Source organism: Scomber scombrus, chromosome 14, assembly GCF_963691925.1.
Source record: "Scomber scombrus chromosome 14, fScoSco1.1, whole genome shotgun sequence".
Classification (NCBI taxonomy): Eukaryota; Metazoa; Chordata; class Actinopteri; order Scombriformes; family Scombridae; genus Scomber; species Scomber scombrus.
In genome coordinates this window covers 10,138,453-10,151,298 of record NC_084983.1, presented here as the reverse complement: position 1 = coordinate 10,151,298, position 12,846 = coordinate 10,138,453, and the positions used below count along the sequence as shown (strand labels likewise).

At 35.7% G+C, this 12,846-nt stretch overlaps 2 protein-coding genes across 2 annotated transcripts; both read left to right on the top strand.

Annotated features, from left to right (window-relative positions):
• Positions 1 to 1,723: 1,723 nt before the first annotated feature.
• On the top strand, positions 1,724 to 6,599 carry ppme1 (protein phosphatase methylesterase 1). Its single transcript, XM_062432959.1, has 14 exons — positions 1,724 to 1,992; positions 2,832 to 2,927; positions 3,283 to 3,373; positions 3,524 to 3,581; positions 3,969 to 4,020; positions 4,274 to 4,428; positions 4,598 to 4,688; positions 4,849 to 4,914; positions 5,011 to 5,134; positions 5,270 to 5,399; positions 5,626 to 5,670; positions 5,785 to 5,849; positions 5,971 to 6,038; positions 6,353 to 6,599. The coding sequence occupies exons 1-14, from the start codon at positions 1,907 to 1,909 to the stop codon at positions 6,354 to 6,356; spliced, it is 1,131 nt and encodes a 376-aa protein (XP_062288943.1). The 5' UTR covers positions 1,724 to 1,906; the 3' UTR covers positions 6,357 to 6,599.
• A 2,882-nt stretch (positions 6,600 to 9,481) lies between these two features.
• Positions 9,482 to 10,393, top strand: LOC133994375 (odorant receptor 131-2-like). The gene has a single exon (XM_062433618.1). It carries the CDS (start codon positions 9,482 to 9,484, stop codon positions 10,391 to 10,393), a length of 912 nt encoding a protein of 303 aa, XP_062289602.1.
• The last annotated feature ends 2,453 nt before the right edge of the window (positions 10,394 to 12,846 follow it).

Below are 12,846 nucleotides of genomic sequence, written 5' to 3'. Positions count from 1 at the left end.
TATTAACATTCACCTCTTCCTGTCCTCTTTTGTGCCTCTCATAATCAAATTGGCATGTCTGCAATTATAGATGATCAGCTGTCACATCATTCTGTTTATGTAACTGTCTTTACAAGTCTGTCAAATGGCTCCAGTTGCATAACAATGACTCAGACTGCATGACTGAAACTGCAACTTGAATGCTCATAAAGCTGCAGTTTCCTTCATTACAATCACATCCTTCTTATAATTTTTTCTTGTTATTATTGCTATTGGATTTCATCAAGAGGTTATCAGCAGCAAACACGTTCTTCTATACTTCCCCATATACCACTTGATAGAAGTCTTCCAACCCCCACACCCAGTGTGTAGTGGAGGCCTTCTGTTAGTCATGTGTAGTGTCTAAGCCAAAGGTGAAAATTGAGGTGTTAAATTGTTAGAGCACCATTTTAGGTTACATGGGTAAAGTGTGCACTGCTGCCACCCTGTGTTCAAGGGTTTACTACATATCTACATATTAATTTACTGTATGAGTGTGTATGTGTTCACAGTGCTATGAAACAGACAGACCAGCTGGGTGTCAGGTAAATCATGAAATCATTAAGCAGTCATAATCGTTTAGATAATTCCCATATGCAACTGAAATTTGATCAATATGGTATTAGGACAATATTATTGCAGCTAAAGGGCAATTACTTATTAAGTAAGGGCAAAAACCTAAAAACTATTTCCGTAATAACCTCAATATATGACACATTTGTTTCTCTTAATTGAACATTATTTGCCATGTTTAGGTTGTGTGATAACATTGTAAACCTGAACAAAGGTAATTCTAAGTTTTACTATTAAAGCATCCTAAATAAAAAATTTAAAAAGAAAGAAAAGAAAACAGAATTTCTAGATTAAAACATTTTGTTCAAAGCCTCAAATCTACAGTGGGCATGTTTTATTTTTACTGTCTGCTGTGTTCATTTTAATGGGCAAGTGTTCGTAAGACTTTTGTGACTCTGAAATGACAAAATTAACAGTTAAGTCAAATCGGAGAAATCTCTGTGTCTCCAATCTCACATGACTGACATGAAACACCATGTTAAACTTTGATTGGGCTATCAGCACATTCTCCATTTATTCACGCATCTCAAAGTCTTTCAAATAAAACTACCTGAGAAGGAAAAAAGAAATCATTATTTGGACGAACTGCTGGTCACCAGAAGTATTATGGTTTTATATTTTTCATTGTTTTTTAATTTCAATTAGCTTTTAATGTTTGTTCTCATTTTGTTTAGTTTAATTTAGATTCCATATTGGGTTTGCTCGTTTCACTTTAGTTTATATTGTTTAAAAATGTTTAATTTAGTTTTTTTTTAATTTAGTTTCAGTTTTTTTGTTTTTTGGTATTTTTTATGTATTCATTATAATATGGGGGTATTTGTCAGGGGCAAGATTGAGGAAGATCTGATTAGGTATTACAATACAAACACAACACTTTGCGAAGGTAGTTGATGAAGTCATTCACACCCTTTCAGTTAGTTTTTGTTTTTTCTAAAGGTTAGTTTTTATTTTTATTTCCGTTAAAAATGTTTTTTCCACACCTAGTTCTAGCCTTTAGTTTTTAGTTGTTGTTGTTGTTGTTGGTTGATGTGTCATACTTTTCTCAGACAGCAGGGGGCAGTAAGGCCTTGAAATGTCAACACGAACCTACCAAGAAATAAAACCAGCGAAGAAGAGAGGCCGACCCAAAATAATCACAGCAGACGCAGAAGAAGAAGCGATTAGCTTTTTTTTTGTATTAGCCTTTAGCTTGCCAGACAAACGTAGTAAATTCATCCAATGTCCGGCTAGCATTGGTGCTGCTGTCGGAGGAAAATCATATGCTGCGAAAGAGAGACACAGTTCCTGACAGAGACCGAGCCCGACTGTCGACAACATGGAGAAACGGCTGCATTTAAACCTGCTAGCCTCCAGACCTCCTATGGCAGGTGGTTTTCAGTCCAGCTCCAAAATGAAAATGGGGTGAGTTAGCCAGCTTAATGTTTATGTTGGCTTTCTAACGTGACATTTAATCACATCTGTAGTCACATTAATGGCTCTCTGCTCCGCCTGCGCCATCAACATAGCTGCTCTGATGCTATCCTGAACAAACATCACATATCACATACTGTATATGACAGCACAGCTGATTTGATAGCTTTAGCTGCTGCTAACATCAGTGGTGAATAAAATGCCTTGTAAACGTCAATATGAGATTTTACATTAGCTGTTAGAAAACTGATCCTATCCTGCTTTAGCTAAGCTAAGCTAATATATTTCACTGTGAAATGATGAAGAAAATGTGTGACTATAAAGCAGTTTCTGATCATGTCAGTGACGTTTTGGCCCATTTTCCTGTTAATATGAACTGATACAACCTGTGTAATGAAGGTCAGGGCTTGTGACTGGCTTGTTTACATCACCATGATACAGTTGTTTTTGGCAGAGATGCACATTCCTTGTTGACACTGCGTCTGCTGGCTCATACCAGCGTTAATAACCAGGTTTTAACAAACATTTTCATTTCATTTATTTAAGTTTAGATAAGCTATGTTGTTAGGTTTGCAATTTAAACACTTTTCTGTTTGCTCATTTTGTTATGACCTCAAAAGATAAAGAAATAAAATATAAGAAACATTGACTTTAGACTTATCCTTTCTATATGGGTCATTAAGAGATAAAAAGAGTTTAAAACACATAATTAATATCTATGTCTTGCTGTCGATCACATTAATGTTTCTATGTATTTTAATGGTCCTGATTCACATTTAGATGATAGACACAGCTCTTTTTACACTCTGCTTGTCTTATATTTTATACAGACCTGGACGGAAGAGAGATTTCACTCCCCTGCCCTGGAGTCATTACTTTGAGACCATGGAGGATGTTGAGGTGGAAAATGAAAATGGCAAAGATATATCCTTCCATCGTGCTGCTACAGGAAAATTCAACATGAGTTATTTATACTTCAGCTCCACCTAGGTTCATTCAGATTCAGCCTCTTTTTTTTTTTGTTTTTTTATAATAAACCACTGCAGAACATGTGAGGGTGATCCATTCAAACCATTATTGTTAACTCTCCTCAGGTGAACATAAATTAATCTACCTGTTTTACTGTGAATATTCCAAAAAGAGTTGCACCTTTTCACATTATTAGTTGCATTAAGTAACGTTCAGTGTATGTCATGTATGCTTATGTGTCCGTGTAGTGTACAGGATCTTATCTGACTTCTTTACAGTGTTGGCATGTATTTCCTTGACTTCCCTGAACATTTTCAGACTTTACTGCAGTGGTTCCCATGGTCCTGTGCTGCTCCTGCTCCATGGAGGAGGTCACTCTGCTCTGTCTTGGGCAGTGTTTACTGTGAGCATAATTACACAAACTCTGTAGCCTCTTAGCTCAGAAAAAGTTGAAATCCCCACAAAACAACATATAATATATTTGACAGTTATTTCTTTCAATATATTTATTGTACACTTGTTGATGTGAATGGTTTCATGTGTGTCTTTGCAGGCTGTCATATACAGCAGGATCAACTGCAGGGTGGTGGCCATGGACCTTCGAGCTCATGGTATGTGTCACAAGACACAGAATTAGTTACTAGTTTGGTAACATCTGTTCACATATGCAGGAAATTTAAGATCTTGAATAATATTCATCAGTTCGGTTAGAGATTTAAGAATCTTCTAAGTCACCTACTACTTTAACACTTTAACATCTTTTCAATTGCTAAATATTGCAGTGATGTAGTGATGAAATAAAGCAATGATCACTAAATCTTTTATACTGACAGCATAATAACAAACGTCCGTTATCAGATTTTACTGCTCAAATAGCAGCTACAGCGCCATTAGTGTCATGAGAGGTCAACCTGCCTACTTCATTTGACTGATCATTCTTCATATTCATGAGCTTAGATAGATGAAATGATTACATTTCTTTCTTTCTTCTTCTGCAGGTGACAGTAAGGTGAAAAATCCTGAAGATCTCTCTGCAGACACAATGGCCAAGTAAGTAATATTGTGTGTGTCTGCACTAAAGGCTTATGCTAATTTTGTGACAACCACTTACACACTCAAATTAAACAGAGAGTAGCAGTGAATATGTTTATACTCATTGTGCCTTTTAAGTTTCAAAATAAAATTTAAAAAATAACAATAGTCTCTCAAATTCATTATTAAATACAGTCAAGTTCCAGACTGTATATTTAGAAACACTGATGATAAAAATTTAACAGGTTATCCTTTTTTTAAATTTCAAAAGGGACATTGGCAAAGTGGTGGAGGCGCTCTACGGAGACAACCCGCCACCAATCATGATTATTGGACACAGTATGGGTGGAGCTATTGCAGTTCACACAGCCGCTGCCAATCATATACCATCCCTGCTCGGCCTCTGTGTCATTGACGTTGTAGAGGGTAAGTGCTTCCACTTTGGCAAATAAAGTGTTGATTTAATTCTTTGAGTGCCCAGCTCTAAACTGATTACATCTGCGGTGAATTTAAATTTGAATTATTCATGATAATTCTCTGAAATGATTTTGTATTTCTGGGTATAGTTATGACAAATCGTTGTGATTGCATTCAGGTACAGCAATGGATGCTTTGAACAGTATGCAGAATTTCCTCAGAAGTCGGCCAAAGACGTTTAAATCTCTGGAAAATGCCATTGAGTGGAGGTAAACATACAAACACTGACTCTGCTACATATTGGTAGTATGATTGTGCAAATAAATATAAATATTTGTTAAACAGTCTCCATCCTTAGAGTTTGGATTAGCAAGATTTCATTACATCTCACGTTATTATTCTTGTCACTTCTTGTCTTTTCGTTTTTAGTGTGAAGAGTGGCCAGATCAGAAACATAGAGTCAGCACGGGTGTCGATGGGAGGCCAGGTGAAAAAGTATGTCTGCTCCGTGTCTCATCTCTACATTTACTGTTGCGTTGGTTTTTCAGGTTATAAGTGCTGTGTGTTATGTTCCTCTTGTGACATTCACAGATGCGAGGAATCCACAAGCAGTCCTGCTGTCTCCAATAGCATTGAAGGTATAATAGAAGAGGAAGAGGAGGAAGAAGTGGAAGAAGAATCCAACAAGAAAAGAATGAAGGAAGATGATCAAGAGGTTCTGTCTGTTTTAGTCTTCGTCTTACTCGTGTACTGTGTGTGTGTATATATTTACTGTATATGTATGTGTGTTGGAGAGGGGTTGCACAATACCTTTTAAAAATACCTACAAAGGTTGTTTTCTTTCATACAGATAAAAAAGGAAAGCATCTTCACCTGGCGAGTGGAGTTGTCAAAGACAGAAAAATACTGGGATGGCTGGTTCAGAGGCCTGTCTGCCCTCTTTCTCACCTGCCCTGTTCCAAAACTGCTCCTGCTCGCAGGTGAGATCTGTCAAATCACCAAAGTGATCGAAGGACTTACATTATTATTGATATTCCATGCTGTACATAAAATGTATCTTTATATTCATGCACAACAAGGATCGGCAGATTTATGTAATTTCTGTGCTGTCTCACTAGTTTAGATGAATGCAGATAATTTAACGTTTCTCAAGAAATGTTGCCATTAACTTCACGATTAACACTCCTGACTTGTTCCATTGTTCAGGAGTGGACAGGCTTGACAAAGACCTAACTATTGGACAGATGCAAGGTAGAGCTAAACTGAGATTTTCTGCATTGTTTCCAATTATTGTCCAATTTTGACTGTTGCCATATACTTTTGTACAGTCACATAGTGATCAGCAGTCTCACTGTTTGTCCACAGGGAAGTTTCAGATGCAGGTCCTCCCTCAGTGTGGTCATGCTGTCCATGAGGACGCACCTGAAAAAGTAAGTGGTCCTGATCATATCAGTTGTATGTATTATTGAATATGATGTTTTATGTGCATGTTCAGCTGCTTTTTGATCCAGATTCAGTGTGTTGTGTTCTTTTTTTGTCATCTGTCACCAGGTAGCAGATGCTTTAGCAACATTTATGGTCCGGCACAAATTCACAGAGTTTAAAGAAGGATATCTGTGGTAAGTGAACTTCCCACCAGTAAGAATATAGATCTGTTAAATGTTTAAGTTAGCTCATTGATGGTACAATATGTACTTGTAGCATAACAAACATTCCAAATAGGTTTGGTGTAGAATAAAGAAGACTGAAATGTTGAACAAACAGTAAAAATTATATTAAAGTGAAAGTTCCACAGAATATAGGGCTATAATGTGTCAGTTCTTTGAGGACATTTTTTGTCCTTTATAAAAGAATTTACAATTATATTAAAAAACATGCAAAAACAGAGATGTTGAGTCCACATGTCTGATTTTGTGTAACTATCTTTCTACAGCTAATTTCCAGTTTTCAACCTAAATATAGCCAGCAGCCATAGAAGAAATGTTTCAAGATTCATCAACATCGACATACAATTTAACAGTGAATTAAGGAAATGTAATAAGCATTATTATTATTATTATTATTATCATGTTGCTTTTGTTATGTAGATACCTTGCCTTTCAGCTTTGCCTTATTTTTATTTTAAAACACTGGGATTTGATTGTATTTTTCCTTAATTGTTTACTTTTCTTTCTTTCTTTTTTAATCTCTGAAATGTAATGTTACCCTTATTTTAATGTTTTATTTTGGGTGATTGCATCACTGTTATAATACGTGTTTGTAAGGTTTGAATCCAAACAAAGATTAAAGATGGATGCAGCAAAAAATGTCACCCAAGCTTGTACGTATATTTGGAATGTGTATTAAAAGGACATCATGATCATTTTAAATTTGGTCGTTCATCATTACACCATGTAGCAAGATGCCAGAAATGAAATTATTGACAAATACATGTCAAAATCAAATGAGTACTGTTCTTCTATAAGGCATATCCTATGTGCCTTGAGATAACTGTTGTTGTGATTTGGTGTTAAGCATTTCTCAGTTTTTCCTTCAAAGCATCCTAAAATAGAGGAAAAACATTCTGAACATCTTGCAGTATGTTAACAAAAAGAAGTTAAAAAAAAAACAGTTTTCTAAACTTTATGACAGAGGTGACATGTTTTTCTTCCTGTGCCTGATTCACTCGAGGGAATGAAATGCAGGTTTTAATTGTCCCTCCATGGACTAACACACTCAGAAGTATCTTGCAATGAGGTGCAATATAAACATTTTAATTATTAACAAGCTGTAATGACTGTCCTCCCAAGAGCTAAAGCCACTGAGATCATTATGTGATGTGAGTTTGTAAACAATTCTTGTGTGTATAGTCCTAAACAGAAGTTTTTTGGTTGCGTCATTTTAGGAATTACGCACATTTTCAGCAAAACTTTAACAACCTACGTGATGAAGTTAAAGAAAAAGCAAAAGAGTGTATTTTCCTGCCAAGTAAATATATGTTTGTGAGGTCCCTTGTGATTCCATCTTCAATAGAAATACTGTAGGATTTACTCACATTGGAGAGTGTATGAGGCCTGATATACACAAGAAAGACTGTTGACCATGACGAGTGATTTCACATCACATTGAACCTTTAAACCTTATTCTTTTTGAAACAAATTAAAACAAATCTGCCAATAGGAAGCTGTACATAGTGACTAGACATGCTGATGAAATGATACATGTCAGTCAGAACAAACAAGACGAGCTTCAGGTTTGTTCATTCTAATAATAAAAGTAAACAACAATGTCTCACAGTTGTTGTTATTGGTCCAGCATATTATTGGTTCATGGTGAAATAGCATACTATATCTTAACAAAATGAAATTGGGTATCCATGGTCAGTGATTTTGGTGAGCTACCAACAGGACCGAAACACACTTAAAGGTACCCTGTGGTTTTTTTAGCACAATAGTGCCACTATTTTACACATTTTACAGGCAACACAATACATATTATTGCCAATGGTAGCACATTATTTCTCTGATCCACGTGGCGAGCAAAATTACAGCTTTGCATCCATAAGGCAGAGATGAAGACGACTAGCAAGTAAACAAAGATATAAAAAGTGCGTAATGCTTTATGAGGAAGGAAATACATTTAACATGTAGACCCCATGAAAATCAGAGACTTTGTTTACAAGAAAACTGCATGACAGGGCAGCTTTTAATTATATATACCTTCAATACTAATGATGGAAAAGGTTTGATGCTAACATTGCATGCTAATGCTATTTTAATTCTACAGTAAGAAATGTTAGCATAATGTAACAAATGATTTTATCCTGCATCTCTATGTTATGTTAGGAACAAGAAAAGGGTGGACAGAAAAAGTAGTTTATATAAATGTAGAAAATTATTTGGATATTTTTTTTAAAACCCCCCAAAAAACATTTATGTCATTATGTTTGTTTATTAGATTGTCTATGCGATATTTTAAATATTGAAGAATAAATGCAGCTCATTTCCCTTTAGTTTATAGTTTATAAGCTTGTCCTCCTGTTCAAAATGGCCATGAAAAGATCTCTTTATCATGCACTTTCATTGTAAGTGACAGGGGATAAAACTCCAAAGTCCTCCTTCTGTGCAAAAATGTATTTAAAAGTTTATTTGAAGCTAGTATGAAGCCTCAACACAACAGTCTGAATGAGAAAAAACCAAGTCAATATCTTTCAATGTTGCAGTCTCCTTAGTGCCAAATTTACTTTTTGCAGCTGCAGCTGAACAGGGATTTTTTTTCTGGGAAAGTTATCCACTTTATTTGACTAACTCAAACAGAAGAAGCTTCATATAACCTTCAGATATATAACCTTTCAGTTAAATTTTTTGCTCTAAATGATGACTGAGGATTTTGTTCCCCATCACTTACATTGTAAGTGCATTATGAAGGGATCTTACAATGTTCAGTAAAAACGGGGAATTATTATAGCAAGAAAAGTATGTTTCAATGCTCATTTGGGAACACAACTATTGTTTTAAGACAGACTTAAAAACATGTGAACCTGGCCTTTAAGTTAAATATTGTTAAACAACAACATAGTATATACAATACATAAGATTTTATGCTTTTGTAAATAAGTCTTGCCTCAGTTAGCACACAACTTTTCAAACTCTTACTCCAAAAATAACCATGACCAATGCTGGGCTTTGGTTATCAAACTGACACAGGTGATGACGTCAAGAAGGAACAGATCACTTATAAAAAGGACATGATGGAGGTTACTTCATTCCGCAGACCTGTGCATCAAAACTCACATGAAGTCAGACCAAACCAGTAGCATGTAAGCAATGTTTCTCGTATGTGCTTATGAAAAAATTCAAGTAGTTTTTTTCATTTTTAGAATTTACAATTGTTATTTACTTTTTTTTTAAATAATAATTTTTAACCCCTGAAGTTGTGACTTTGCTTCTGTACAACATGTTTATTGAAGGTATCACATAATCATTCTGAATAGACTTAAAATTCATCATTTATCATATGTACCGTTGATTAAGGATCTGTCTGATGTTTTCTGTCTTTACAAATGCTGCATGAAGCTGAGGCCATGAATAATGCAACAGAAGTGATCCAGATGATGCCATTTCAGAAGGCTGTCAGAGCTCTGCTGTCAATGCTGCCATGTGTCTTCTTCCTCTACATAAACGGAGTCATGCTGTTCGCCTTGCTGAAGAAGCCCCTCTTGCTGGAGACCTCTCGCTATGTCCTGTTCGGTCATTTACTCTTCACCGAGTCTGTCCAGCTTCTAGTGACTATGTTGCTTTACCTCTTGGCTTTTACCATGGTCAGAATGATCAACTATGTTTGTGTTACTGTCTCACTGCTTGCAGGCGTCACTGTCAAAATCTCACCCCTCAACCTGGCTGTGATGTCTTTGGAGAGGTATGTTGCCATTTGTTTCCCACTAAGGCACGCTGACATTGTCACCACCAGAACGACGAGCATAGCCATCGCTGTGATGTGGACAGTGGCCTCTTTGGACTCGCTCACCCAGATGTTTGTGTTCATAAGTCTTGAGAGCACAGGTTTCACTCTGCAAACCTTCTGCACCAAAAAAAGTGTCTTCCGGCTAAAGATTTTTACAACTTTAAACAAGGCCTTCACCATTGTGTATTTTGTGTTGGTGGGCATGATTATCATCTACACATACATTGCTATCATGTTTGCTGTAAAGTCAGCCACGGGTAATGTTCGCAATGCCAGTAGGGCCTGCAGGACAGTGCTGTTACATTTGCTTCAGCTGTGCCTTTGTCTCACCTCCACTCTGTTTAATATGATTAACTCCAATAACATGTTGCCCCCTGATATTCAGTATGCCTTCTTTTTAGGTCTTATCGTCCTCCCAAAGTGTTTGAGCCCGCTCATATACGGCCTCAGAGAGCATGCCCTCAGACATGTCTTAAAATATTATTTCCCCTTTGGCATCAAAACAACTATTAGGCCATATCCAAAGTCTTGATAATTTAATAAGAATTAAAAATGTGGTTTAAAGCTTCTTCTTTTTTTGTCTGTTTCACAAAGTTTGTGTTCACTGATATGCTGAGTTTAAACTTAAGTCACAGAGAGCAGTTATTTACTCATATCAGAACATATGTAAGAGCTCAAATAATGTTTTCTCAATGAAACATATCTATTTTCATGGCAAAGGCTTGGCTGTTATTTAAAGACAAAATGACACCCTTAAATGTGTGGTTCAACTGCAGAGTCATTACAAAGTATGACAGCTTTGCAATCACTTCTCGTTTTGCTTACAAAAGTCATAACATATTGCATTTTGTGAAATTAAAGTTAATAAAAGACCAGTTTGTTGGCTGATGAGTTTTAAAAAAAATGTTTTATTTAGTTAATTTTGCATTAGTGCAGTGTTTTTGCAGCCCTAGTTTAACCTGCACACTCAACTATTTGCTGCTTCTTCTCCTATATAATGCACATCAACAAAACCATAACATTATTTTATCATTTTAAATGAATATATGAGTAATGCAGAAAAATCCATGAACAGTAGATCTAGAATAATAATTATATGTAGCCTGCATCCAGAATCATTCATTCATCTCTACACATAAATTGTCCTTAAACAAACTAGGACATGTTGGATATTTTTTACCATCAGGTGTTTATTTATTGGCCATTGCTTGTTTACTAGTTTTTATATTGCATTCTGGGATCATAGACCTTCTAGACAGGATGAAGTCATCTTAACATAAAAATTCAGACATTACTATAAAATAACAAACAATGAATAATTATGATGTTCAGCTTTTTCATTGACAAGAAAACAGTTTACACACCTTGATGCAGACTGCATTTGGATGATAAACATATTAATATTTGAACTAAATATTTAGTGTTTATTGGTGGATTCTGGGACAGATCTATTGGAGAATTGTTTCATATCTTTGGCTTTTCTTTAAATGTAAACGTGGGAAAGTACCTGAAGAAATTAATAGAAAAGATACTCATTAGTTTTTAGTGATAAGAATAGCTATGATTATACAAATGACAAAGAACTGGTTAACAGATGATACTTTAATTAACTCTACATGGAAGGATCTTTTAAAAGAAATATATGAAATGGAAACAAATAACTATGAGAATCAGAAATCAAGTTCATATCTTTGAAAAAAGATGGGGAAAATGGGTTAGATACATAACAGAATGATTGATGTCACCTTGGTTATGGATATATAAATTGATATTTAATTATACTATTTAACTGATATATCCTATGAACTACAGTAGTATAATTGTTTGTTGGTTGGTTGTTTTTTTTGTTTGTGATTTTTGCTTTTATTTTTGTTTTGTCTCTGTCTGTTATCTTCCTTTATTAGTTATGTCTGTAACACAATTTTGTAAAATGCCAAAACAAAATTAGAATATATTTTTTTGTGTATAGATGTTACAACTTGAAAATACATATTTAGAAGAATCGCACTGTGAAGTCTGAATCTGAAGAGTTCATCCTTTAGCCAGTAGATGTCACCTTTGGTTTGTATATGCTGTGGCTTTACAATACACACTGTGACTGTAACTCCCTTTAACTTTGATCTGGACTGATGTGACACCTGAAGAAACTAGTACGAGGGAAATGAAAAATGGGCATTCTTACAACTTCTGTTATTATTGATGAAATTCCTGTCCCCTCCTCTTTCTCACAGTCTAGATGGACACTTGTGTAGTAAAGAGAATGGAGGCAGAAAGCAGGGAGAAACCAATTTATGTGGGTAAACAGGGAGGGAGGTGCTGACCCGTGGAATAAAAGAAGTGTCTGAGCGGGAGGTGGACTAATTTAACCGATCTTTACTCTGCCACAATCCTCAAGCCCTCTCAATACCTCTCTGGCCTTCATGAAAGAGCACTTGAAGGATTGAAAAACATTCCAGAGAGAGAAAGTACCTGGTGACAGAGAGCAGCTTTTAGAGCAGGAGCAGACGAAAAAGGTTGTTATCAGGATCACAAAATCCTTCACATCCTCAACCGAGAAAATGGATTCTGTTGCTTTTGCTTAATAATGGCATTCATTAATACAGCTTCTGTTTTAGCTTTGGTCACAGAGGTTGTGTGTCACTCTTACCAGTGTGTTGTGGGGTTTTCATCGTACTGCGTTCACATGGAGTGCACTCAGAAAAGATAATTAATTCTGAGCCAAATGCATGCAATGTGAAGGTACAGAGAGACAGAGACATAATGCTTATCTCTATCTTGTGCCTTTGGGCTAAATGCAGGTAGGAGAGAACTCCATTATACTAGTAATTGTTCTATTAAATAATCACCTTAGAGTAAAAACTCTAATTATAATGCATATGTACAATAACAACATAGACTAGAGAAGTAGCTGAATGAACACCTCACTCCTTTATAACAGGGCTACATTGGATTGCCCGTCTTAAAACACTGCTGGTTACAAAGCAT